General features: G+C 36.7%; 1 protein-coding gene across 1 annotated transcript; it reads right to left on the bottom strand.

Moving 5' to 3' along the window:
- Window positions 1-221: 221 nt before the first annotated feature.
- Window positions 222-25,408, bottom strand: nherf1a (NHERF family PDZ scaffold protein 1a). The gene is made up of 7 exons (XM_067429095.1): window positions 25,273-25,408; window positions 23,186-23,879; window positions 9,956-10,126; window positions 6,344-6,497; window positions 4,504-4,547; window positions 1,766-1,882; window positions 222-1,511 (listed from the first exon to the last, which is right to left on the bottom strand). The coding sequence occupies exons 2-7, from the start codon at window positions 23,639-23,641 to the stop codon at window positions 1,356-1,358; spliced, it is 1,098 nt and encodes a 365-aa protein (XP_067285196.1). The 5' UTR covers window positions 23,642-23,879; window positions 25,273-25,408; the 3' UTR covers window positions 222-1,355.
- Window positions 25,409-25,420: the final 12 nt, after the last annotated feature.

Genomic DNA, 25,420 nt, shown 5'->3' with positions numbered 1-25,420 from the left:
CTGAATATGAATTGAGATGAAGATTAAGATGGTCTCACGGATGTGGAATGGCATGAGGGTAATGAATGTATTCATAAGACACACTATTTTCAGCAGTTTCAGATCATAAGCTGGAAGAACCAACTGATTGCAGAACAGCAGTTTCAGACCAGAAATAGGTTCTGCAGAAGTTTGGTAAAACTATTACAAACAATAGGGGAAAAAATGCAATAAAAGGAGGATACAAATTAAATAAACAGTGCTTTAATTTTTTTTCAGGTACATATTATTTAAGAGTAGAATTCAAGGAACCACTACATAATTTGAATAATCAAATGCAAAAATAAAACACTGTATGAATTAAATATACATTTAAAAAATATTAAAGTTAATCAGTCAAGTAATGAGTGATTTTTTTTCAAATGTTCTTTTTTATAAATACACAGAACGGCCATTTTTAATAATGATCATTAGAAAATCTTGTTTTTGGTGTAGAACAAAAACTTGCATGGTTATTTAACAGTTCGTTAAAGCAGGTACAGTTCCAGATTTGATTCACAATTGGAAAGTCATATGAAGCGAGCGGAAAATGAAATGCTGTGGAAGATTTACAAGTAAACTTTTGCCACATATTGTGCTTAAACATCCAGTATTCATTACAATGTGCTGTTTAAAAAGCAGAGTACATCCACTTTTAATAAAACCTTTATTTGAGAAGATTTATCAGCCAACAGTATCAACTAACATGTCAATAATTCAGTCAAACAAAATCATTTCAGTGGTTAATGGGTCCCAAACCAAAAACAGCTCACATTTACAAAATTAAAAGGCTGTAGATTCTACATTTCATTATGAACAGATCATAACCATAATATGAAAACTTGCTCAGTGGATTGCTGCTGCACTAAATGTTACTTCCAATCCTGTTAAGATTAAACTCATCAGATACTATACAGCGCTCTTAAAGGGCCATCAATACTGCATCAAAGCAAGAAAATATACCAATACGTTTCAGATATCATTCACACTTTCCTCTTTAAAAAAAAAAAAATTATATTCTAGGCTGTACATTATACAGTAATGTTAAATCATATATATTTAATCTTATATCAGTGATATAGAGGTAAATCAAGTCGACAAAAGACAAAAATGTATCAAATATTAAAAATCAACAGATTCAGAAATCACAGGCGAAATAACACTGGTTTAAAAACATAGATGTGAAAGGGATTCTAATTGTGTGCAAGTGAATTGAAAGACCGAAATGAAAAGGAACAGAGACATGATGGGACGGACAATAACAGGGGGGGAAGAAGTAGTAAGAAAAACAGATCAAAAGAAATGGGCGAGAGGAAGAGGGGAGGCACAAAGGAGGCTCAGAGGTTGCTAAAGAGCTCGTTTCTTTTGCTCCAGTCCATCTGCGGGGCTCTCTTGTTGGAGCGTTTCTTGTGAGCAAGTTCTTTGGCCTGTTGCAGTGACATGCTCAGAGTCAGTGCAGCGCCATCACTTGAAGCCTTCTCTTTTGGTTTCTCCTGCAAACGTATCATTATGGGAAAAAAAAATCAAAATTCTCCTTATACACTATATTGTCAAACATTTTGGGACAGCTTTAACTATTCTGGGAAGGCTTTCTAGGTTTAGGAGTGTGTTTATAGGAATTTTTGACCCTTCTATTTTTAGTCTGCATATATAGGTGCTTAATTTTATACACATATGGCCATTAAAGTGATTGGAACACCTGAATTCAATGATTGCCAATACAGCGTGTGTGCGCACGGACACAAACCTCTGGTGCTGAGCTGCTGGCTGGAGCTGCAGAAGTGGAGGTGTTGGAGGAGGTGCTAGAGGTCGACAGACTCATAACTACTTTAGCCTTTTCCTCCTGGGGTGCTTTTCCATTCACCTGCAACAAAGGAAATATAAGACATTAATATAAACAAAAAATATATACGCAAAAGGTTAAAACAATTAAAGGAATAAATCACTGTATGCATGTCTTTTTTTCTGCTAAACACCAACATTTGGTTCTATTTGTTTTTTGTCCATATACGTCACTGGGAAATTAAACTTTTAAGCTACCAATATTCTTCCTAAAATAAGTGTTTTTTTTTTTTTTTTTTTAATTGACTGTCTCTCTAAGTGCAGTACCAAAACCAAACCCCTAGATGGAACCGGAGCTTAGTTCTGTTCACAATCTGACTATAGGCTTGTCCAATACCCACACTTTAGAGTGTGTGCATGTCACAGGAAGTGCAAGTGCTAGGCTATCCCAGGTCTGATAAATGTCGAAGCTCAACTCCACACTCCATCTCAAATACCACCACTGTATCCCATCATGCATCATGTTCAGGAGATGCCAAAGAAGCTTTACAGCATAAGTTCAATTAATGAGATATTACATATACATTTGAAGTGCCACAATTAAATCGTTTTATCTGTTACATATGGACTACTGAACAGACATCTTAAAAGTGCAACATACTGAAGATCAAAATGAAATGTAAATAAAGCTCAGATCTTGCATTTTTCCAACACTATAGGATGTGATCCATCAGGTAATCAAAAGTTCTACACACACTTCTGGTCTTCATTTGAACACTTGGGCCAAATAAAGGAAATATGTCATGCTAGTGGTCAAATTCAAACACTGTAAAGCGTGTGTCTAAGAACGGGCCCTGTGTTCAGTAGCAACGACTCGTTACATCTGTCAATCAAGAGTTCAACAGTTATAGTAAAACGGCATTTTTGTTTATGCTGGAACAAATTGCAAATAATAATTAGTAAGTCGGAAATCTGAAAAGTATTGTCGGTTCAGGTCCCCCAGATTTGAAATTCTTATCATTTTCAAATGGTTTGTGATTGTTAAAAGCCCATTTTAAAGAGACTGAACACATTCTAACTAATGAAATATTTGAGAGCTGAGCATAACTAAAGAAATGTATATTTGCTCTAGTAGAAATTTTAAAGGCATTTTAAAAAATGGTTCCATGATCATTAGACTCTATAAATGTTGGCATTATTAATCAATCAGGTTTCAGACACACAGCCAGCATCAGTCAGTAAAGAACCAGAGGGTTTGTTGCACTAAATTTGTTTAGTTTGAATGTTGCCATGGTGTACAAAACAAATCTGGTCCTTGCAATGAGCTTTTCTGGTATGTAACTTTACAAAAGTTACAAAGGAGCGAGTATTATGACGTGCATTACCAATTTACGGTAACTTGAAGTATATATGATTTTTTTATGTTTTCAAAAGAAGTCTCTTATGCTCACCAAGGTTACATTTATTTGATTAAAAAAATACAGTAAAACAGTAATAATGTGACATTTACATTTTAAATAAAGTTTTTCCGCGTTAATATATATTTTAAAATGTAATTTTTTCTGCGATGACAAACTTTTTATATATATTTGTTTACCGTTGGCGGAGAAAGTTCATATTTTTGTGGAAACATTTTTTCCTGCTTTATTTGATAAAGATATTAATTGATTTGAAGAAATCTGCTGTAACAAACGTATTTACTGTCACTTTTGATCATTTTAAAACACTAAATTCTGATCAAGGTTTCAGAAATAAAATTTTAGTTTCGCATTGTTGTTGCTTATATGACAGCAAAGAATCCAACAAGCATAAAAAGCAAGGATTTTGTTGCACTACATATATTAAAATTTTCCAAAATAAAAAAAGGGGTCCTTGCAATAAGTTTTTCTGGCATGTAACATTTCAAATGCTTCATAGGAACAAGTACTATGATGCAATTAAGGAATTGTAAAACTATTTTTTCACTTAGTCACCTTACAGTCTCCCTGTGAATTTACTGGCATCCTCTTGGTTCATGGCTCCCATTTCAGAACAGCTGATGTAAACCACATGATCTGCAAATCTCAAAAGTAATGATGGATTTGCAAGACTCAAACTCACTGATGTCTACAGCTCTGCGAGAGCAAAGAATCAGAGCCAAAGAAACATCAGAGGGTGAAAGATTATCTGAGAAACGGCAGCGGTACCAGGTTTAGAGCTTGATGAAGTTACATTCTTGTGTTGTGTGAAGAAAAAGATCAAAAACTCTCCCGAACACCCTTGAGATGTTTTATCTTTACCAGCAGATACCTGGACAGAGCGCTTCCATTAACCCGGAGGAAGCGGCGATTATCTGCTCCAGGTTATCATTCTCTCACAGCTGGTCTAATCTAGCAGTGGGAAAAGTGATAGAGGAGAGCTGGTAGAGAGAAACCAGGACAGGACACTGCATTAAAAGTGACCTGAAATCTGGTTATCAGACACCACAGATTTACCCTCATCCTAACGCTGCCTGTCTAATCCCATCACTGACCCTCAGACACTACTACACTTTATCAGCCAATAAATGTGATCAAGCTAATTTAGCAAGTGCAAATAACAGAATATCACACGACCACTTTATGAGAAATGTAAAGGGTCACACGCAGGTTTTCTTGACACAAATGAAGATAGGTGGTCTGAATGCATGTAATCTTTGATACTCATGTGCCAGACGTTGCTCACCTGATCTTCTGCATCACGACTGGGAACGGACTCTGGGAGTGGACCTGAGAGGGACAGAGAACCAAACATTTATTAGGCCTCTTATAAAAACAAACCTCTGCAGATACAGTTAGTTCAAATGCAACTTGGGGGAAAAGGAAGTTGAGAAACATGATTAATTTAAATCGACGAAAAACGGATGTTGTGATTGTCTTCCTTGCTTATTTCGATTATATCCGAATAAAAAGGCTTCTGGAATGAGAAAAAAATGGGTGGGACTGGATTTCATCCTCAGGAGCTGATTGGGTTATAGGAAGTTGGGAGTTGCCAACTAAATGTAGGCAGATCTGAATGACAGTTTGCGGTCAGTTGTGGAGGACATTCAGTCCCACCGACCGTCAAGACATGCGTCATGAAGAAACTACACGCTGTTTTGAGAGGGAGGTGAGGTCAACATTTATGATTAAAGAATTCAAAAAAATTATGATGGCCATGGATAAATAATTTATAATTAACACTTCAAAATTCAGTAAAAAAAATATTTGTCCATTTTGATTACATGGTGGTGATATTAGGAATAATAGTAAAGCTTTGTCATTGTAAAAAGTCTTATTGAGGTCAATAAATCTGTAATATACAGAATAAATTAATTTAATAAACCCAAAGTTAAAATGAACCAATTTTAAACTAGTTTAATATAGATGGCACCATTTAAAAAATAAAGCACATTATCTGCAGTTGGGACAGACAGTTTCATTCATTATAATAGGAGTGTTCATTAATTTTAATTGGAGATAAGACGTTATGAATAATTTTATAATTTTTATACCTATATTTGTTTCTGTCAAGCTACATAAACAATTGACTTCCACTGCATTATTATATTACTACTGTTCAAGACTTTGGGGCAAGTAAGATGCTTTTTAAAAAAAGAAAAAATTCATACTTTCACAGTTTTCCTGTATTTTTGTTTAAATAAATGCAACACTGTTGAGAATAAGAGACTTCTTTAAAAATATTACAGACCCAATACTTTTGAACGGTAGTGTATACAGAAAAAATTTATAAAATATTTAATTCACCAACTAACTTATTTTCATGGTTATGTAACAAAACATATTGGGTTTGAACTACAAAAATAATAATAATATGAAAATGCCATTGGCCAAATGGTTTATATTCACAGCACAATAGTTGGACAGTGAGTTTCCATCTGGGAAAAAGAAACAGGAAACGGGCCTTTTAAGATTTGAATGAGAATTGTGAAACAAGGCTATTGTGGTTGAAATAATAAAAGATGAATAAAGATGTGTGTGTGCCGCTGTCAACATCCTTTCAGTGAAAATGGAGAAAGTCCAATACCCCACTGGCAAGCTCATATTAACACAGTTTGGGCAATCATTTTCTCATAAATCAGTTTTTTTTTTTTTACATACTATTTCACCTGTCGCTCATTCACCTTCATGTTAAGCTACCTCATATCTAAGTAGGGTGGCTGGGCTGCCAACAGGAGTCATTTGTCTGTCTGGAATATTTAGAGTGGGGGTGACTGACTTCCCCCATTTCTCACACTGCTGCCATGGCCCTGGTCACCATGACGATATGCTGGCAGTGCGTTATTGACTTTGGCTAATTCTCTACAGACATCAGACAGTGTCACTGCAGGCCTCGAGTTGATGTTTAACCAGCAGTCTGTTACTATGTGAATGCGTGTGTGTACGATCATGTGAAACCTTTGACAAAGTGAACAAAGTTATTCTTGATCAGCAAAACCACACTAAAGGCCAAAGATGAGATGGACAGAAACCCACTGTGCACATGCAAAAACATGCTAGAGCGGGTTAATTTGTTACACTGTCACCTGTGAGATGTTTCTCGGTCGGGAGGACCCCACAGCTCATGAAGAAGGCGTCTGTCTCTGGATCCACCACCAGCATTCTGGTCTCATCTCCTCCAGCCTTAATGGCCGCCACCACTTCTGAATGCTGCATCGTGTGCACTGGAACGCCATTCACCTACAGAAACAGCCGAACAGTAATTCATATATTTTAAAACGGGGAGAGATACTTAAATGGTGATGCGGAAGAGAACATGGCAGAAATGTAGGACGTCTCCATTCATGCCGACATGTCTGGATATTTAAACGGACAATAGTTTCCCTGAAACATTCAAGCATGTGGCTGAAGTGGTCAGCACCTGCGGTTCTGTCGTCATCTCCAGGGGACATTTCACTGAAAGCCAATTACATAGATTATCCTCTGTAATAAATACAGTTCTATGTGTCAGGTAATATTTAGGAGTAGATCATTAATTGTATGTAATTCTTTACCAGAATTACTTTATTATTGTATTTTATTCACTTTTAAAATCTGTTGATTAGCAATTCATTAGTTAATTTAACTTATTACTTTTAATGACATTTTATTTTAATAGAATATAATTTAAAAATATACTGAATAACATTTTTAAAACTAAATAATATTTTGTTATTTACACTTTGTTCATTAGTAATGTATTAGTTAATTCATTGCTTTAAGGTAATTTAATTTAAATGGAACCTTCATTTTATTATAATTAAAAAATATATATATAATTTAATTACCTTTAAAATGAAATTCCGAGTTACATTAAAACTTAAAAAAAAAAAAAAAAAAAAAAAGTAAATATTTAAAGGTCCAGTTCTTCGTGTGTTTTTGAAGCTTTGATTATGTTTACAGTGTGCAATATAACATGAGTTCATGTTTCGCGTGTAAAAAAAAACAGTATTTTTCACACAATTTACTTATCTGTACAGCGCTGTTTTCTCTGTCCTAAAAAGTGCAGGGGTGTAGTCCAAACCGGCCGTTCGCTGTAGGCTTTGAAAGGGAACTTCTGTTAAATAAAATATCTCGCTTGGCATTGAACTTTGAGCTTTATCATTTTACTGGTATTATTTATGCTTTAACAGCAACATTACACACTAACTAAAGTTTGAAAGATGGAATCGCGTAGAACGGGACCTTTAAATTGTAAAAATATACCTAATTTATTAGCACTATTTTTTGTTTTTTAACTTAATTTGCACACGTCAACGCAGCTGGGCTAACTTTGGCAATGCAAATATGTCACAAAGTGAGTTTGTGTCACTCTACATACTATAATATACTATATGCCAGGGAAACAAAGCAAATCTCGTTCCTCTGACACTGTGTTCAATTGAAGTACTTATGGGTCAATTGAAAGACTAATCCCATGACCATGATTTGTTCCCAGAGAGAAGGCACCTGGGAACAGACTGAAGTTCTGTTGGCCTATCTTATAATGCCAGAGGCTAAGGAATCTGTGTGGGAGATTCAGGGCAGGAGTGGGCTCTTAGGAATGCCGATCCCACTCTCCCGTGCTGCAGGCAATTAAAAGACAGCAGACAAACAACAGCCCCCTTATGTGTTCCTTAAACACAGCCCTTTTACACACACACACACACACACACACACACACACACACACACACACACACACACACACACACACACACACACACACACACACACACACACACACACACACACACACACACACACACACACACACACACACACACACAATAAAAGGAAGCAAAAAGGAGAATTCATCTCAGTGAGCATGAGGCATACATGTTTTTATCATCATGTTCAGGTGAAGCAATGCGACTCCACATGATGCCTGACATTTAAATGTCTCAGCTCTCCAGAACCCGAGATGAGACACGGGAAATGGGAGTGAAACTAAGAACGGGATCCTTAGAGTTTGAAAACACTCAGAGCTTTCAAGCATGGCCGCTGAATGAAGCCAGCGTTCAAAGAAAAGGGTTCTGTGGCATTCTGAAGGAAATGAGACATGTCTTTAAAACAAAAAAATATTCTCAATCAGGCCAAACAGGACCAGATTTGCAGTCAGGGTGAACAACTATGTCAGTCTTAATACAGTGATGGGGCATGATTTATTTAAATGTGCAAAATGTCTAAAACTGTGAAAAACCACATGGCCACAGAATGAGTTACAAGTTAGCCAAGACCAATTCACCGTGACCCTTGAGAACATTTAAATATTCTGACACACTGGAATTTCGTTGGAAAAGGGTGACACATATGACATCAATAAATAGCTGTTAATCTGTTATCGGTACACAATACACTGTTGTTATTTCCTGAATTACTTGAAAAAGAAATGGGTATTATATTTATATTCATTTGTCTGACTTTACTTTATATCTCAGGCCACATTTACAATAATTTTGTGCAATGTGTTTGAAATGGGTCAATGATAAATTCTACATAAACAGGGCCTTTTACTGCCTTTTGTGAACTTTCTTTGGGACCTCTATCACATAGCTGTAATAGGTGGATTGAGGCAGGCCTGATATCAGCAGCGAGGGGGCAGGTGGCTTGATAACCATACGTGGCTGGCTCTGACCTCTCCTCAGGTGTTCAGTAATCCCAGCACTCCCAGAGAGACAATAATTACACTGGCCACTCCTTCACTGATAGGTAATGAGATTAACGCTCTGTAAACAGAGTCCAAACCACTCAGGCATTTAATGTTAACACTCGGTGTATGAAATTATATGTGTAAAATAATATTGTAGCTCTAACAATTTTGGAACCATCTTTGATTGTTCAAATTGCTATATGGTTATAATCTAATAAAAATGTCAACTGAGATTATTACTAATATTGGTCAAACCATGTTTTTTAATGGCCGATGCCCATGGAAAAATCTAGAAATCAGGTTAATATAAAATGTTGATACACACAATACAATTTAATGACAAAAACTATGTACACAAAATTGCACTTATTTTACACAAAATGTTTATGGACATTAAAAAAGGGATAAAAACAAAGCAAAAAATGTATACAGTCTATTGACCAGGAAGTCAAAAGGGGCCAAAATGATTTATATATATGTACACTACCGTTCAAATGTTGGGGGTCGGTAAGATTTTAAAATGTTTTTGAAATAAGCCTCTTATATGCTCACAAAGATTGCATTTATTTGATCAAAACACTTGTAGTAATTGTAAAATATTTGTACAATTAAAAATAATTGTTTTCTGTTTTAATATTTTTTTTAATGTAATTTATTCCAGTGATGGCAAAGCTGAATTTTTAGCATCCATTACCCAATTCTTCAGTATTATAATATTATTATCAATGTTGAAACCAGGTGCGCTGGTTAGTAATTTTGTTGAAACCATGATACATATTTCCAGGATTCTTTATTTTGATTATTGGATTCTATTTGATTTATTTTACATGTCATTTATTAGTTTAAATTAATAAATTTTGCAACATTAGAAATATCTTTACTGTCACTTCAAATTAATGTATGCATGGGCGCACAAGAGAGACACAAAATATATATAACTTGATTACTACACATTCTTGAAGTACACACACACACACACACACACACACACACACACACAGTTGTTTAAATTGCTGATTAAATTATACCTGCACTATTTTATCTTGGGGCCGAAGTCCAGATTTCTCTGCTGGGGAGTCCTCATCCACCGCCCTGATGTACTGGCCAGGTTTCGTCTTCTCTGTGTGCAGGTTAAAGCCATATCCGGTGGCACCCTTCTTCATGTGACAGAGACGTGGACGCAGCTCATTCTTTGAATCCTACAAAGAGAAAAACAAGACAAAAAAACTGTTATTCTGATACAGTCTAACATCACAAAATTAATGATATCAGTTACATATCACATATCAAGATTCTTGTCAATCACGATAAGATAATTTTTTTACATCTTTAAAATCTAGCTTTTAAGCTATGAATGTTCTACATAGACAAAGTCAGCAACAATCCCAATTCTCTCCACTGAAACCCCCCCTCCCCAAAAAAACTTTCTAAAATATAGTTTGAATAAATCAAACTTTCAACACAACATAATATTATTTCACAAATGTGTATGAGAAAATCTGAACGTTCAGAAGAACATTCAAAGCAAAGCCACCCACCCTAATCGATGCACAAAAACTGAACAAAAAAAGTCACCTGCTTCCTGAAACATACACGCTTCCTCTATATTCTCAGCAACACTTTCAAAATAAAGCCACAGAAAATGAAATAATATACAAAGAGTTTAAAAGAGAGGATAACTCGTATACCATTTCAAAGAGAGCTCAGTACGTCAACATCCCGAGATGAAGCACTGAAAAGTAGAAGTAATGAAACTGTGACCAGTCCTCTATGTACTTCCCTCTTTAGCAAACCAGTCTGTGATATATGGCTGAAACTATACAAACAGATGAGACAATCAAACATCTACATGCTGTTGTTCACATGCACATATTGATCTACAGTCAGCAAAGTATGAAAACTAATTTGGAAGGAAGTTTGTTCTGAAATGTTAGTACCATTTTAATATTTAATATAAAAATACTAAATGTGATGCACTGACACAAATCATGAGATTAAAATAACTAATAATCCTGTTTAATCTTATGAACCTGTTTTATAACATTAAAAAAGGCAACTCAAAAGCCTTTCAAGTATACATAGAGTACGTTCTTGTGGTTGAGAATCACTAAAAAAAGACCACCTGCAAACCAATTCAGCTCATAGGGAAAGTGTGTCCTGGGTGCTCATGATACACTAACACTGATAATACCAAAGACAGCAGTACAAAGCTGCAGTGTAAAGGCTACATGCTTTCCGGGAGGGCTGCTCTTCTGGGAAACTGGATAGCAGTGTGGAGTGAAAGGGTTAGCAGCACTAGGGTCACTGAATGTGCTTGATACGATTATCAATATCTGTTCAAGCTGGTGGCTAACCACAGGTCACAGACGGTGCTGACAATAGCAAAGGTATCCTCATTACTATCCCTGAAGAAAACATGCCTGAATGTAGCCACTAGTGAAAGAAAGAACTCTTCTAACAGGTGACTATGCAAATGAGAGACCTATCTGAGCTCTGATTAGCATGGGCTTAGCCAGCAGAGGCCATATGTTACACTAAGAGTTTAATCCTGCCTGATGAACACAAGGCTGTGACTCAAGACTTCTGTTTATGGATGGTTTGTGGGCGGTTGTGCGGTGTAGTAGTTAAAGCACAGGGCTGGTAATCAGGGCTGTGAGCTATTGCCAGTTGTGCCCTTGATCAAAGCACTTAACCTCAGGATGTCCCAGAGGGATTGTCCCTGTAATAAATGTTCTGTACTGTAAGTCACTTTAGATAAAAGCACCAGCTAAAAGACTTACTACTCACTATACCCTAAAATGCTATGCAGTGTCTAGGTGGTTTCTATGGTGTTTTTGTTGGTTGTTTAAAGGTCCAATGATATTCTGGTACCTAGATATGACTCAAATCTAAACCTATAGGATTTGTTCCCTTCATTTTATCATCCAAGTCTGATTGCTTAGAAAAGTAGCTGCACGTCTTTACTCAACAACCTATTATTAATTTTGTAGCACAAGCATGCATGACTGGTTAGCTTGTAAGAGTTGGCTTTAAGCAATGACCAAACTGGCAACAGACTCAGTTTAGGTCTTATTTCACCCTGCAAAACTGTAACTTTTCTGCCAAAGTGCTGTAGCCACATCTAACTGTGTTTGACAGAAGGATCACAATGTCCTGAGAGGACTGGACATGTACATTACACAGTCAGGAATTATTATACAATATATTATACTCTCTGGATGAGTCTTTTGTAAAATATGCATGACTGTCATGATGTTTTTTTTTTTAAATGCCTGTGATATTACGCACACAAGTAAACACATAGGATCACTTAGTATGTACTACACTCACCCACAACACCCTTTGATAAGATGTACAAAGCTGTCTGATAAACTCATTGTTTGTTGCACTGACTGTATTGATTATTTTTGTCTTCATTACTAATTTCATGCGTGCCACCTCTAAAAACTCTTCTGCCAAAGGCAAATATGGAGTGGAAATTATGAACTGAGATGAGATTATCTAGCATGATATGAAAATCATGCTTTGCTGCATTGTCACTGTACTAAAAGCAAAAGATACGAAAGCACTGGGCGAGCTAATGGCTCTGGCACATCACTGCTCGGTTGTGTCAAATGTGAGTAAGGGGAGAATTGTGGGAGTGTGGGAAAGGACTTGGGTGTGGACTGCTATCTTTGAGAAGGGTTTGGCAGGGGCCCACACATTCACAATGCAAAGATGACCTCATCCGCTTTGATAAGATCCTTGAACACTCTGATTTCATGAAAGAAATCTTAACAAAACCATGAGAAGTGAAGGACACTCAAATGAAGATTATTAGACATGTGATCAATGACATGATGGAGATAAATGTCACAAAACCCACGAGAACAGATCGGGGTCTAATTTTACCTCAAAAAAGAAAGAAGAATGAACGAAGCCTACACTCTTAGAAAAAAAAAAAAGAGTCTTCTATCGGCGCTACGCATTTGGAACCCTTAAAAGGTTATGTAGAAGTATATAGTTGAGTATACTCCAAAGACCCTTTTATGCTAAAAGGGTTCAATAATGACTAGAAAGAACCCTTTTGGCACTTAAAAAGGCTTCTATATAGAACACTGCAAAAAAATGCATTTCTTATCTTAGCAAAAACTCTCTTAATTTTGAGTTATTTTTCCCCAAAATAAGACAATTACTTTTGCTTGTCTAGTAAATACTTCTTGTTTTAAGAATGTTTAGATATTTGAACTAGAAACAAGACAAAAAAACTAAGTAAGAAAAGCATTTTTTGCAGTGAACGTTTTAGGGGTTCCAACTACCTAGCGCCGATAGATTCTATATAGAACCTTTTCTTCTAAGAGTATATGTTTAGAACTATTGCAATATTCTTTTGCATGGTGACATTTAACTCTCCCAATTAGCATTATAGTAACGCCAAAAATATTCTATATACAATTTTATACTATGCTGATGGAAAATAAATATTACAGTATTTTTAGTGCTTTTTTTTTGCTAATGAAAATGTCACAATTCAAACTCTTAATGGTGTAACTGCCTTCATAGGCAAAATATAATTCCTCGTGTGTGTGTGTGTGTGTGTGTGTGTGTGTGTGTGTGTGTGTGTGTGTGTGTGTGTGTGTGTGTGTGTGTTAAAATGTGTAGAGGGCATGTTTTTTTTTGTGATATTCACCCAAAAGCTTGTTCATCACACAATTGTATGTTTGGTACAGAATGGTTATTCCACAAATGTAAAAAGTACTGTTTATCTCACCCAAGATTAGATTAAAAAAATAAAAATAATAATAATAATAATAAACATTTGGCCACTTTAAGTAGATACTTATCAACCTGATATGGGCTTAATACAGATCTCATAAGAGCAGGAATTTAATTTGAGAGGATCTTTTCTGTAACCAATTTTCTGAGGATAGCAGAACATCCTCAACAAAACTGAAATGTCATGAGAGGAGATACGCCTATTCTTTATATTGAAGTATTAGAGCTTATAACGGAACAATAAACTAGCATAACCATGACATTTGTTACGGTTTGCGATGAAAGCATGTGATCCCAAAAATACAAACTTATGAGTTATGCATAAAAGTGTCCAGTTCATTTATGTAGTTACATCTTTGAAAGAAAACCCTATTACTAGAGTCTCCCTCTGGGCCTCCATTTGCCTTTGGGTTAATCAATATAGGAAGCTGAAGTCAGCAGAGGAAATCATTCTCCGTGTCCACAGTAGATGGGGAGTCATTTTAAAACTACATTGTCTGACAAAGACCTTTATTTACTGCCAACCCTACCGAGACGAAGACTGTTTGTGTGACAAAACATGAACCTTTAGCACCTGTGGCCTTCAAAGTGACTATTGGCAAAGAGATCAATCGCTGATTACAGGGCTGAATTTAAAATATAGCCATAACTTTAGAATGATCCCTCCTTGAATGCTCACATATGGTGATATTTAAATCAGCATGAACTATTTAACCAAGTTCACAAACAGAGATTTAGAAAAATTGCAATGATTGTTTTTAAAAAAAAAAAACAATCTGCAATTTCAAGCTTAAAAAAAGAATGCAAAGTTGCATAAAATAATAATGTATGCATTATTTTCTAAATAGCTTAATACCTGACAGGTATGTGTGAGCAACACACTGAAATTTAAGTCACTATCCATCAACATTACAGTATGCAAACTCATCATGATATTTCCACAACCTTCTGTCACCACAATGGGGATGATCTCACACCACAACCGAACAGCATACATAATATAGCATTTATTAAAAGTTTGCATAGATATGCTTTCACATTACTGGCATTCCCCAAAAACATTTACATTCTGTTGACATTTACTCACCTTCGACATTTTTTAGACTTTAGTTAGTGTGGTTCAAAATAGCATGTGACTTAAAAGAAAACGGTCCCCACAGAAGACAGATAGGTTTGGAACAACTTGAGAATGAGTAAAGAATGACAGAATTGTATTTTTGGGAGCTGTTGCATTCCAGCATTAAACCTGTTTGTCTCAAGCAGAGCGTGGAAAGGTCCTAACCCAACCTGTCTCAAGCTCATGGCAGGCCTCCACCAACCCTATAAAGACACTACAGTTCAATAATACAAAGGTTAATGACTTTATAGCTCACTTTAGTAACTCATAATCTTGTCCTTGGTTTGCTCACCTCTTGAAGGATGGGGATAGGGTTGGTGAAACATGAACTGATGATTGAAAACAATAATTATCCCCAACCATAACTTAGGTTTTCCAAGTAAACAAGTTTTATTTAAACCCCTCATATTACGTCGTGTGTTATACTGGCATACTGGTAAAAAAAAAAAAAAGTACAGTTTTATTTTTTATTTTTTTTAAATTATGATGCAAGATTGATTTCATGAAGATGAGCAGAGCTGGCAAAGGTGCCATAAAGATATTTACAGGCTGGAGGCCTTGGTCCAAGACATCCACTTGCAAACCTTGACAGCCAATAATTAACCTATAGAGATTTAAAAACTGCCAACCAACAGCAAAATGGATAGTCAGGTACCAAGAGCAGTGAGGTGAGGACTGATACGATTGGTATAACAGCGTGTCATTTCAAAAACTGTTTCAAAAACAGACCACAGCAGGAAAACATCGACCTGGTAACCAAGGAAGTGGTTTATTTAAATGTGTTAACAACCCTCCCCATCTCACAGAATTACACATTGAGTTTGAGAGTTTACTTTTGAAATTTAGTGGTGAACATCTTGAGACTGTGTGGTTGCCAAACACACCCTAAGACGCTGTATTGTGTCTGCTGAAATGTATTGTTGTCAAAGCTAGCATTCTTTTTTTTCTCAATAAAATGTGAATTGTGCTTCAGTGACACTTTTATGAGTGGTTCCCAAGCCATTGTTATGCAGTTGCTAAGGTATCTGGAAGGTTTTTTAGCATGGTCCTATGGAGTTGCGATGGTGCTTTAATTGCTAGGTGGGTTGCTCTCTTACCCAAAAGCCCACCCTAAGATACTCACATCTATAGTCCTATTACATATATGGCCCCTCAGTGGATAATGTAAACTGGAAGTATAAAAGTGTAACAATGTTCTGTCCATTCTGTCAACCACCAGCCAAAAATGGCAAGAGATTGTTTATAAAATGAATAGGATCCTCTCCTCAATAATCTGTAGAATTTCAGACAACATACATGTCTGTACCACCTCAAGGCTAATAACAATTACAACACCTGCCTGTAACATAGAATTGTAAATGAATTAGTAAAAATGTCAGGTTTAATATCTGTGAAATCAGGAAGTACGTCATTTCCAACTTTTCACTGTCCATTTAAAAATAACAACAAATTAACAAATAAAGCACTGAATGAGCAGCATAGTTCCTTTACTGTAAAAACACAGATCTAAAACACCAATGACAAACACACAATGTGCTGACTGATATATCAACATCACATGTTACTTATTATCAACAGAAGCAAAGCAAACTATTGAAGATTGTTCCAAAGCAACACACCCTTTCTTTCCTCCCAAACACACCTGCATTTCTGAAGAATTATGAGAAGAATCGCTATCAGAGAATTATTCAGATGTTTGGAATGTCAGGAAATATTCCAGACTCAGACATTGATCTAATTATCATGAATCATCTATTCTGTTTCTTTTCCATCATTTATCACTAAACTCAATGCAAGTAAGATGTCTGTGTAATCTGCCCTGAAAACTCATCTCAGTAAGTAAACAGCATCCCGCTGGGCACTGCCATCAAGAACAAAGCTTAGTCCGGGTTAAACTGACAGCCGATCCAGGGATGTTCCCTCCAGCGGCATTTTACTTCTGAATGATCACAGGCAGGAAGGATGGGACGCAGGAGGGCGAGGGGAAACCGACACAACAGAAGGCCCATTCATGGTTGACTGAGGGCTTCAAATACACTTTGATAATTGCTGGAAAGAAATGTGATTACAATCCATATTGTTCCAGAGACTCTAAATAACTGTTATTGAGTGAAGACTTCGCAGGGTTATGATGATTAAAGTTATTTCTAGCTCATGCCACATAATCAGAAAAAGGACTGATAAACATTGGCCCGTATGTCATGATGTAAAAGCCTAGCAAGCATTAAAACTGCACATTTAAAGTTTGCTTTTGCTGTGCCGGCACTTTCAAAAATTTAATTAGCATGCCTTCTTGTAATGCTAACTTTTAACTAAGCAACTAAAAACTAGATTAAATGACATATAGGCGCTGGTGCAAACACTTGCATTTTACATACAGATAAGAGTAACGCACTGTAAAGGGTCTACTTTTATTTGTGTAAACTCACAATAACCACAAAACGTTGTGCTTTTGAAAAATAATGGGGGGGGGGGGGAATCAGGATGCACTTTCTGCCATCTTGGCCTTAGTGAACTTAAGCAAGGTTTCATGAGGTGGCTAATTCGTACAAATTTGTACGACCTCAATTGATACGATTTGGTATGATTTCTTGTAAATCATGTATTTGACGAGTTGGTCAGTTCGTATGATTTCGTACAAATGACCCAACCTCAAACCCGCCCCTAAACACATCACTGCAGTATAGGCAAATCATATGAATTCATATGAGCGAGGTCGTACAAATCTGTACGAATTAGCCACCTACTGGTCCTGAGATAGCATTGGACATATACATGTATAGAAATCTTGAAATGTTTATTTTTAAACGAACCAATTCAAGTGGAAAACAAATATTCTCAGATTATCTAATCTGTATGAAAAGTGCTTAAAGCTGCGTCCACTACTGCGGAGGTGACGAGTCAGCATCGTTAACTTAATCTCCACAATAAAAACTTTTGCCGGTGCATTTTGGAAGCTTTATGCATGCGTTTGGGTGCTGTTAAGGCAATGTATTATATAGGCTATGCAATTAAAGGCTTATTATTATGATTTATAGCTTATTCATTTAAATGCACGATTAGTCTGCTAATCGCTTAAATGAACGACTTACTAGTCAATGAGAAAAAGCTTTAGTTGAGGGCGGCCCAGTTGCTAGTGTAATTGGTCCTACTAACTGGTGTGGCTCTTTTGAGATCAGGGGAGTGAGGTTTACCTGCAGAGCTCCTACTAGCTGGCTTCCATTATAAGGAAGTCCGGTCCCATCCGGTTGAACTACTACTCAACCCCCTCCGAGCAGGATTCAAACTGGCGTCTCCTATGTGGGAGGCGGGCGTGCTAACAGGATGATATTTTGTGGCCCCCTACTTGACATCAAAGTTTAGTGTTAGTGTGGCCCGCGCGTTGCTCTGAAAACCATTTTTGGCGGAGTCGTTGCGTGTGCCTGTGCCGCGCTTTATGCCTCACTTCGTGTGTGTGTATATGAGAGAGTTAGCTCAGCCCTCTCTCGTGCAGTATAATTGGTTGACACCTCGTGATTGACATGAACAGAGGCTAATCAGACAGTCGAAATGAATGTGGTTTAACGGCACTCAAATGGCCAATCAAATCAAAGTAGGCGGGATATACATTCTCTTTTGGTCCGCGCACATGCTCGCTCGCTTCAATATATCGCGTAATGCCGTTGCGGAGAGAGACTATTCTTTCCGGTGAAATCACAAAACTAAATTGCACACACACAAATGCACACAAAATGCAACGTGTCCATGCTCTTAATATACATAATATAATAATATAACCATTGATGAACATTTGAAGAAAACTATGAGCGGATTAGAACTCTGAACATTTGAGACGATTTACTAAAAGTCTTCTGTTAGACCAGTGAGGAACTCAAATATAAGCAGCCGATGTACGTATTTATTCACTCATGCGAATAATCTCGGGACTAATAATATATTTGACGACAATTAATGCAAATATTGCTTGCAAATAGTCCCAAATTGATTATTTCCCAACTAGAATTAGACCTAGAATTTCATTCACTGTTCTGTTTGACCTGATTATGGCCTTGCTTTGAATTAGTCTATTATTTTAAATAAAAATAAAAACATTTATTATTTCAGTATTACATAATGATTTAATTTCTATTGGCCATATTTATAAGTACACAATTACCATCACATACCTGTTGGTAATAGATAGGTGCGAAGGACGAAGGATAATCAGGTCCAAAAATCTCAAAAATATTGGCAATATAAATAAAAAAAACACGAGTAGGCAAGAGAAGCCTATATGAACCATTCATGTTCAGAAAGTAATGTTCAAGTTCAGAAGAAACATTCATGTTGAAGAACTCTTAATAATAAAGATTGGATAAATTGTGCTCTTTTTTTGGGGGGGGGGGGGGGGGGGGGGGGCTGACCCAGAGTCTACTTCCAGTGGCCCCCGGGTAATTTGAGTTTGAGACCCCTGCTCTAGAGTCAGTCGCTAGAGCGCCTCTTGAAATCAGGGGAGTGAGGTTGGCCTCTTACTAGCTGGCCTCTGTTACACTAGGCAGTTGCTAGGATATTCTGGGTGGTTGCTATGCTAGGTGATTGTTGTGCCACTTTGTCTATGATATTCTCATAATAATCCATATTATTTGAGCAATCAATCATGTCCTTATCAGAGGATGCTGGACAAGTGAGGCACCAACTTTCAGCATCTAGATTTGAATAATCCTCTAATAGAAATAGAGATCTTCCGTAACTACTTCAAGCCTGAAGACACATCAAAATCTGTTATATAGGATAAAAGGATCTCAATCCTACTTTGTGGGCTCCTTTCTCTCTAATCTTGCGCCTGCACCCAAACAAAGAGTACATTTCCACAATAACCCCCTTCACTGCTCAAGGATCTCTAAGGCAAGGGACTGAGACTTTATTGGGGTCAGCTTACCCTGCTGGCTTTTGTCCTCAACCCGGACAATTACAACTCAAGAAAACTATGAAATATATTTGGCACAATCTGTTATTAACCATCTAACTAATAAAGCTCCAAAACATGAGAAATTACTGAAATATCTTTAATGACTTTACAGGTTTTTTGTTTTTTTTACAGTGCTCAATGAATGGGCACTAAATTAATGTAGATAAGAGGATATCCTCTTAAAGGGATGCTCCAACCAAAAATAGGGTGACCTTTATTGCTGAGTGATAGAGCGAGTAGTAATCTTCTGTCACATGAGAATAGCCTAACCAAAGGTAGCCAATTATGTAATGGTATATTTTGCAGAACAAAATAAATGCTGAAATCACAAATCCCTATCGATTAATTTGCTGTTAGTGAGAGAACACGGAGAAGATCAAATTGGCTATAAAGACGCTGTACTACTGGTTATATAGCACACACAACAACAAAAAAAACACAAAGAAACAATACAACTTACTGAAATGTATGTACATGTCTCATGTAATTGTTTAATTAGGGTTTCAATTGTGAAAATACGTCAATAAAACAGTTTCTTTTTTAAGGTTTGTTTTTTGTTAACCAGGGGCCTGTACCATGATGCTAGTTTAACAAACTCAGAGTTACAGGATTAGTTTCGAGTTGACAAAACCAAAACAATCAATGAAGGCTTTGATCCTGAGCTGTGACATTCACTGGTGATGGTGCACAGGTGTTCAATATTCAGGTGATTGTGAACGAGGGGGTGTGGCGTCAGTTTCCGTGTCCGAAGGTGGCTGTGCGGTTGTGACACAGGGGTTGTATTTAACACAATTCAGCATTTATTTATTTTTTTACAGTGTAGGACATATATGATTGAAAATACATTAATATTGTGCAATTTGTATATGTGGTTTTTGCAGCATATATGATCCTTACAGTAAGTATTCTGTTGGAACATATAAGAATCACACGTTTTTAGCTAAACTTTTCCATATGGGTTGGTATGAGGTAATGCAGCTCTTTTTATCATGTTAGTGATACAGATGAACAGCCAATCATACGCTGTTGATTAGTTGAAACTAAGATTCACTTCTTGCGAGAGAAGCAGTGAGATTAATTTCTCTCTTCTGCCTAATATTACATGATTGAAAAATATAAAGAATTTAAACAATTGTACGCAGGAAGAAGAAAAGAGCTGTCTAAAAAAAAAAAAAAAAAGAGGACAGCTTAAAGAAAATCTTACTACGTCAGTGCGAGTAGAAGTCATGCAGTTTGTTTAGTTGAAATACAGAGAAAATTTAACATTGAAGCTTACATGTAGTCATTTTTATAGCTTTATTTACTGATTTTAAAGCTCATTTGTATGACTTATATAGTCTATTTATATTAATTTAAACAAAGTGCCTATTAATGATTGATTAACTAAAATGATACATGTGTAATTGATTAAAGGTATAATAATTGCATAAATGACATCTAAATTATTCTAAATTATTATTATAATAAATAAGCATTGTTAAAAGCAAGACCATTTATTATGTAGTGACCATTAATTTGGAGTAGGAACAGGGTGAGTGACTTTATTGAGGCATGTCACTTTGCTCACTGTTGATTGGTCAAATTTCAGTTTGAGTCAATTTGACTTATCCAGAACATAATCTGCCCTGGAGCAGGTTGGCTGTGGAGCGTAAATTACTATGGAGATGAACACAGCTTAAAGTCAAACCACTTTAATGCTACCTAAAACCCAGGATTGGCACAAACTAAGCTTAAACATATCTGGCTAGGCAGCTAAACCAGCTTTATGGTACAAGCCCCTGGAGCGTTTTCTTAACAGAAATATAATGCTAGGATGTTGGTTTGTAGAACATTATTCTAACGGTACTTTAACATTCCTCAAACATTCCTTTTACTCCTGTTGTGTATGTCAGTAATCGTCCAGCAAGTCACTCAAAATTGGAGTCTAATCTCTGGCTGTGGAGTTTGTTTTATGCCTACTCATCTACATGTGTTCTCATTAATGAATGCATCATGGACAGCCAAAAAATGTAATAAGGGGGAAAGACGCCTAGGCTGGACATCACTTTTGGCTAGTACTCTAGCTTACGTTATTGTAATGTGTAGATGTGTGTGTGCAGTGGGAGTGACGGTTCCCATTCCGTTCCAGATTCCACAGAGAAATCTGGCCACCCAACCCAAAAAACAAGATATCTGAGAAATGTCTTGTTGTTCTTTTGTCCATACTTTGTCGTTCCAAAGTTGTTTGATTTCCCAAGTTTATCCAATGATCTTCTATGTTCCACAAACATAGGTTTGGAACAACATAAGGGAAGAAAAAGATGACAGAATTGTATCCCTTTAAACGCAGGAACATTTGTATCCCTTTAAACATTTACATCCCATTAAAAAAGAATAAAATGTTGCCCACTGAAAGGACTTTAGATTAACATCAGACGAATGAAGATAAAGCTTTTTATATTCTTATTGCACAACTGGGCCATTTAGAGCCCAGTTATGGCACTCGATATTATGTATATCTGATCTGAGAAGATTTTGGCCACACGGTATACTCCTTCCTGCTAGACAAAGCTTTTGTCAGAAACCTCAGAGTTTATAATTTACTGGTAATTTACAATCCAGACTAAAAGGTAACTGTGCTAATTTACCATGCTTGATTATAGCTATGAGTGTTACGTAATCATGCCTTTATCAGCTGATGATGTGCCAGAATTGGATTGATTCAGCTAATGGTATTCATCTCAAAAAAGTGGAAAACATGTCTGAGTGTCATGTTTGACAGGTCAGACTGGAAGCAGTGTCCAAACCAGAGAGACTTGTGACGCAATTGTCTGGATATCATCAGACCAAGCTCAATTTAAAATTGAAAAGTTGCAGGGCGAAATCAAATCACTGGTAGATCAGGCTGGGTTTACCCTCTAGTGACGTAACAATGAATATCAGATTTAAATGTCCTCCAACATTTCAGAACCATATCTACAATAGAACGTTCAATGCATTTTATAGCAAGTTGTTTTTCGGACAGCATGTCCTCTTATGCTCTTCTGAGACTATAATCTTAGTAGAATATTAGAACGAAATGTCTGTCACTGTGTACAATACAGAATGTAAATTATACAAAAACTACTTAAAATACCTATTCTATTAGGATTTTTTTTTTAAATTGTTTATTTTTATTTATTTTGAAATGTCATTTTGATTGTGTTTAAAGAAAAAACCTGCGTTTAGAGGTGCTGTCTCTCTCCAGTCTGAAACAATATCGTAACTAAAATTATGAAACTAGATTAAAGCAAAGGTATTGCTATTAAAGTATTTTACCACTTGAGATGATTAATAAAGCCAATATATAGGCTACACACCATCAAGTGTGCTGATATCTGTCAAACTTGACGCACGTGCCTAACTTTTTCAAAATAACATTTTAAGTGATGGAATTTGCTCATGGTACATTTAACTCACCTTGGAGCTCACGCTCAGTCTATCCATGCGTATGCCCCCGTTTGTCTCCGGGACGGGGGTGGATTCCCTTGGTGTCCCGTTCTTGATTTCATCTTCATGTTCCGATGCAGCGCTGCTCGCTATCGGTATCCCATCAGTCACATACTCTTTCTGGCACTTCAAATTGTGCTTCTGCAGCAGTTCTGCCGTCTCTGCATTCAAAACGATGAGCTCCAGTTTGTCCGTGATGTTTCGTATGCGGGACACCACCTGTTGATGCTTCTCGTCCTCCACATTCTCCCCGTTCACGAACGCCAGTTTGTCCCCGGCCAACAAACCCGCGGCGGCAGCCGGAGAGTCGGGCTCTACATGCCGGATGTACTGACCGGGTTTGTTTTTTTCGCCGTGTAGATGAAAACCATAGCCGCTGTCCCCTTTCTCTAAGACGCACAACTTTGGCCTGAGGTCGCTGGACATTTTGAAACTATAAGACTTACAGATACACAAAACCAGCAGTACGGCCAAACTGTAAGTAGGCTAGTACAACGAAACGAAAAATATTTACGTGAAGTGGAAAAACTGCGCGCCGCCCACTCCGCGTCTTCACTGTGTTGCAACACTGTATTAGTCAAATCGCAGTTTTCTTTGAAGTGTAGCCTGTCAGCGCTTCACGAGCCCGCCTCCATCTGTAACTCTCGCTGATTGGAACTTTCACCTGTCAATTACAAGAACGTCATTGTGCGAGTTATGTTGTTTCGTTTAAAAGGCAATGGTAAATACCATATGCAAGCAACATTCGAGAATGAAAAACTAAAGGCAAGTGAAGTGGCACCTGTTTATCATTTCAATTTTGTTTGCATCATTTCAAACCAGTGTTATTTATTTTATTATTATACTTGCATTATTCCAGTGTTGTTACATGAAATATGGTCACATATTATGATAAACAGCATTTTCTTGTGATGTGTTCGATGTCCTAAACAGTTTTTTTCTATAACATACATAAAAAGTTCCTTCAATTAGTTCTGTGGTGAATTCCGGAATGTAACAAGACATGGAAAATAGTTGGAATTCCATGGCATGCTTCAGCATTTCAAGTCTGAATAAAACGGTAACCTTTTGCCATATACTTTCCTGATATGCCTCTTTTATGTGTAGACTGTCCAACAAAGTAATTCAAATCATTAAGACACATTTTAAAGGACTGATTTTTGAATCTACGCGCTTTGATGATTTGCATTCCAACAATAAAATTATTCCCTTTCAGTAACTTCTCACACTGTAATCGTATCTTGTTACTTTGGCAATCGTTTGCTTCCTTCCAGTTCCATCATAGGCTGTGCAATAAAAAAAGATAAAGACTTGCTGATTCCATTTCACAGTCAGGTTATCTGCCTGTCCACATGCTTGAGCGAGGTTATGAGAATTCCACCCTTAATATTGTTACTGTTTAATCACAAATGTGATTCACTCTTTTAAATGACAAGCCAAAACACACTAAAAGTTCAAAGAAAAATTCTGCAGCATATGCCTTTAAAGGGACAGTTGACCCAAAAATGATAATTGTCATTTATTCACCCTCAAGATGTTCCATACCTGTATGAATTATTTTTTTTCTGCTGAACACAAAAGACCATATTTCGAAGAATGTCAGTAACAGGTCAGGTCCCCATGGACTTTCATAGTATCTTCCCCCATATTAAAGGCAATGGTCTGTGGAAGTCATCAGCTGTTGGTTACCCACAATCTACAAATTATCTTAATTTGTGTCCTGCAGAAGAAGTAAATTCATAGTTTTGCAACAACTTGAGGGTGAATAAATGATCATTTATTTTTGGAATTATCATTTTTGGGTGAACTATCCCTTTAAATACTTGTGTGAATAGCAAAAGACAATACTACCAATACTATGCAATATGCTGCTGTGTTTGGTTTCACATCTGAACTTACTACTCTATATAATAGCTCAAAATGCATGTTTGTGCAACGAGCAAAAGTTAGCTCCATTGAAGGGATTTGATTAATCCTCAATATGTATCTTCTGAAATGTACTTTATCATCATCATACTAGTCCTCGTGTTATATCGCAAGAATAAAAATCACCTTACCCCTCAATCTGCATCCTGTATCGCAACGACTGAAGTGTGGCACACAAGGTGGCAAGCATGATAAAACATTAAAACATTGTGAAACTCACAGCTGTGACTCAAACAGGTTATTGCAGCAGCGGATACACACTGGCCACGTGAGAAGAAC

The sequence above is a fragment of the Pseudorasbora parva genome, chromosome 21, assembly GCF_024679245.1.
Source record: "Pseudorasbora parva isolate DD20220531a chromosome 21, ASM2467924v1, whole genome shotgun sequence".
Taxonomy (NCBI): Eukaryota; Metazoa; Chordata; class Actinopteri; order Cypriniformes; family Gobionidae; genus Pseudorasbora; species Pseudorasbora parva.
Note: the sequence above shows the minus strand (reverse complement) of the source record. Positions and strands in the feature narration are given on the sequence as shown.

Coding starts and splice junctions, on each gene's coding strand:
- nherf1a (XM_067429095.1), bottom strand. CDS start 23,641: ATGTCCAGCGACCTCAGGCCAAAGTTGTGCGTCTTAGAGAAAGGGGAC. Junction 4,548..6,343: donor GACCGAGAAACATCTCACAG/GTGACAGTGTAA, acceptor TGTCCCTCTCAG/GTCCACTCCCAGAGTCCGTT. Junction 1,883..4,503: donor GTCGTGATGCAGAAGATCAG/GTGAGCAACGTC, acceptor CCTTTGTTGCAG/GTGAATGGAAAAGCACCCCA.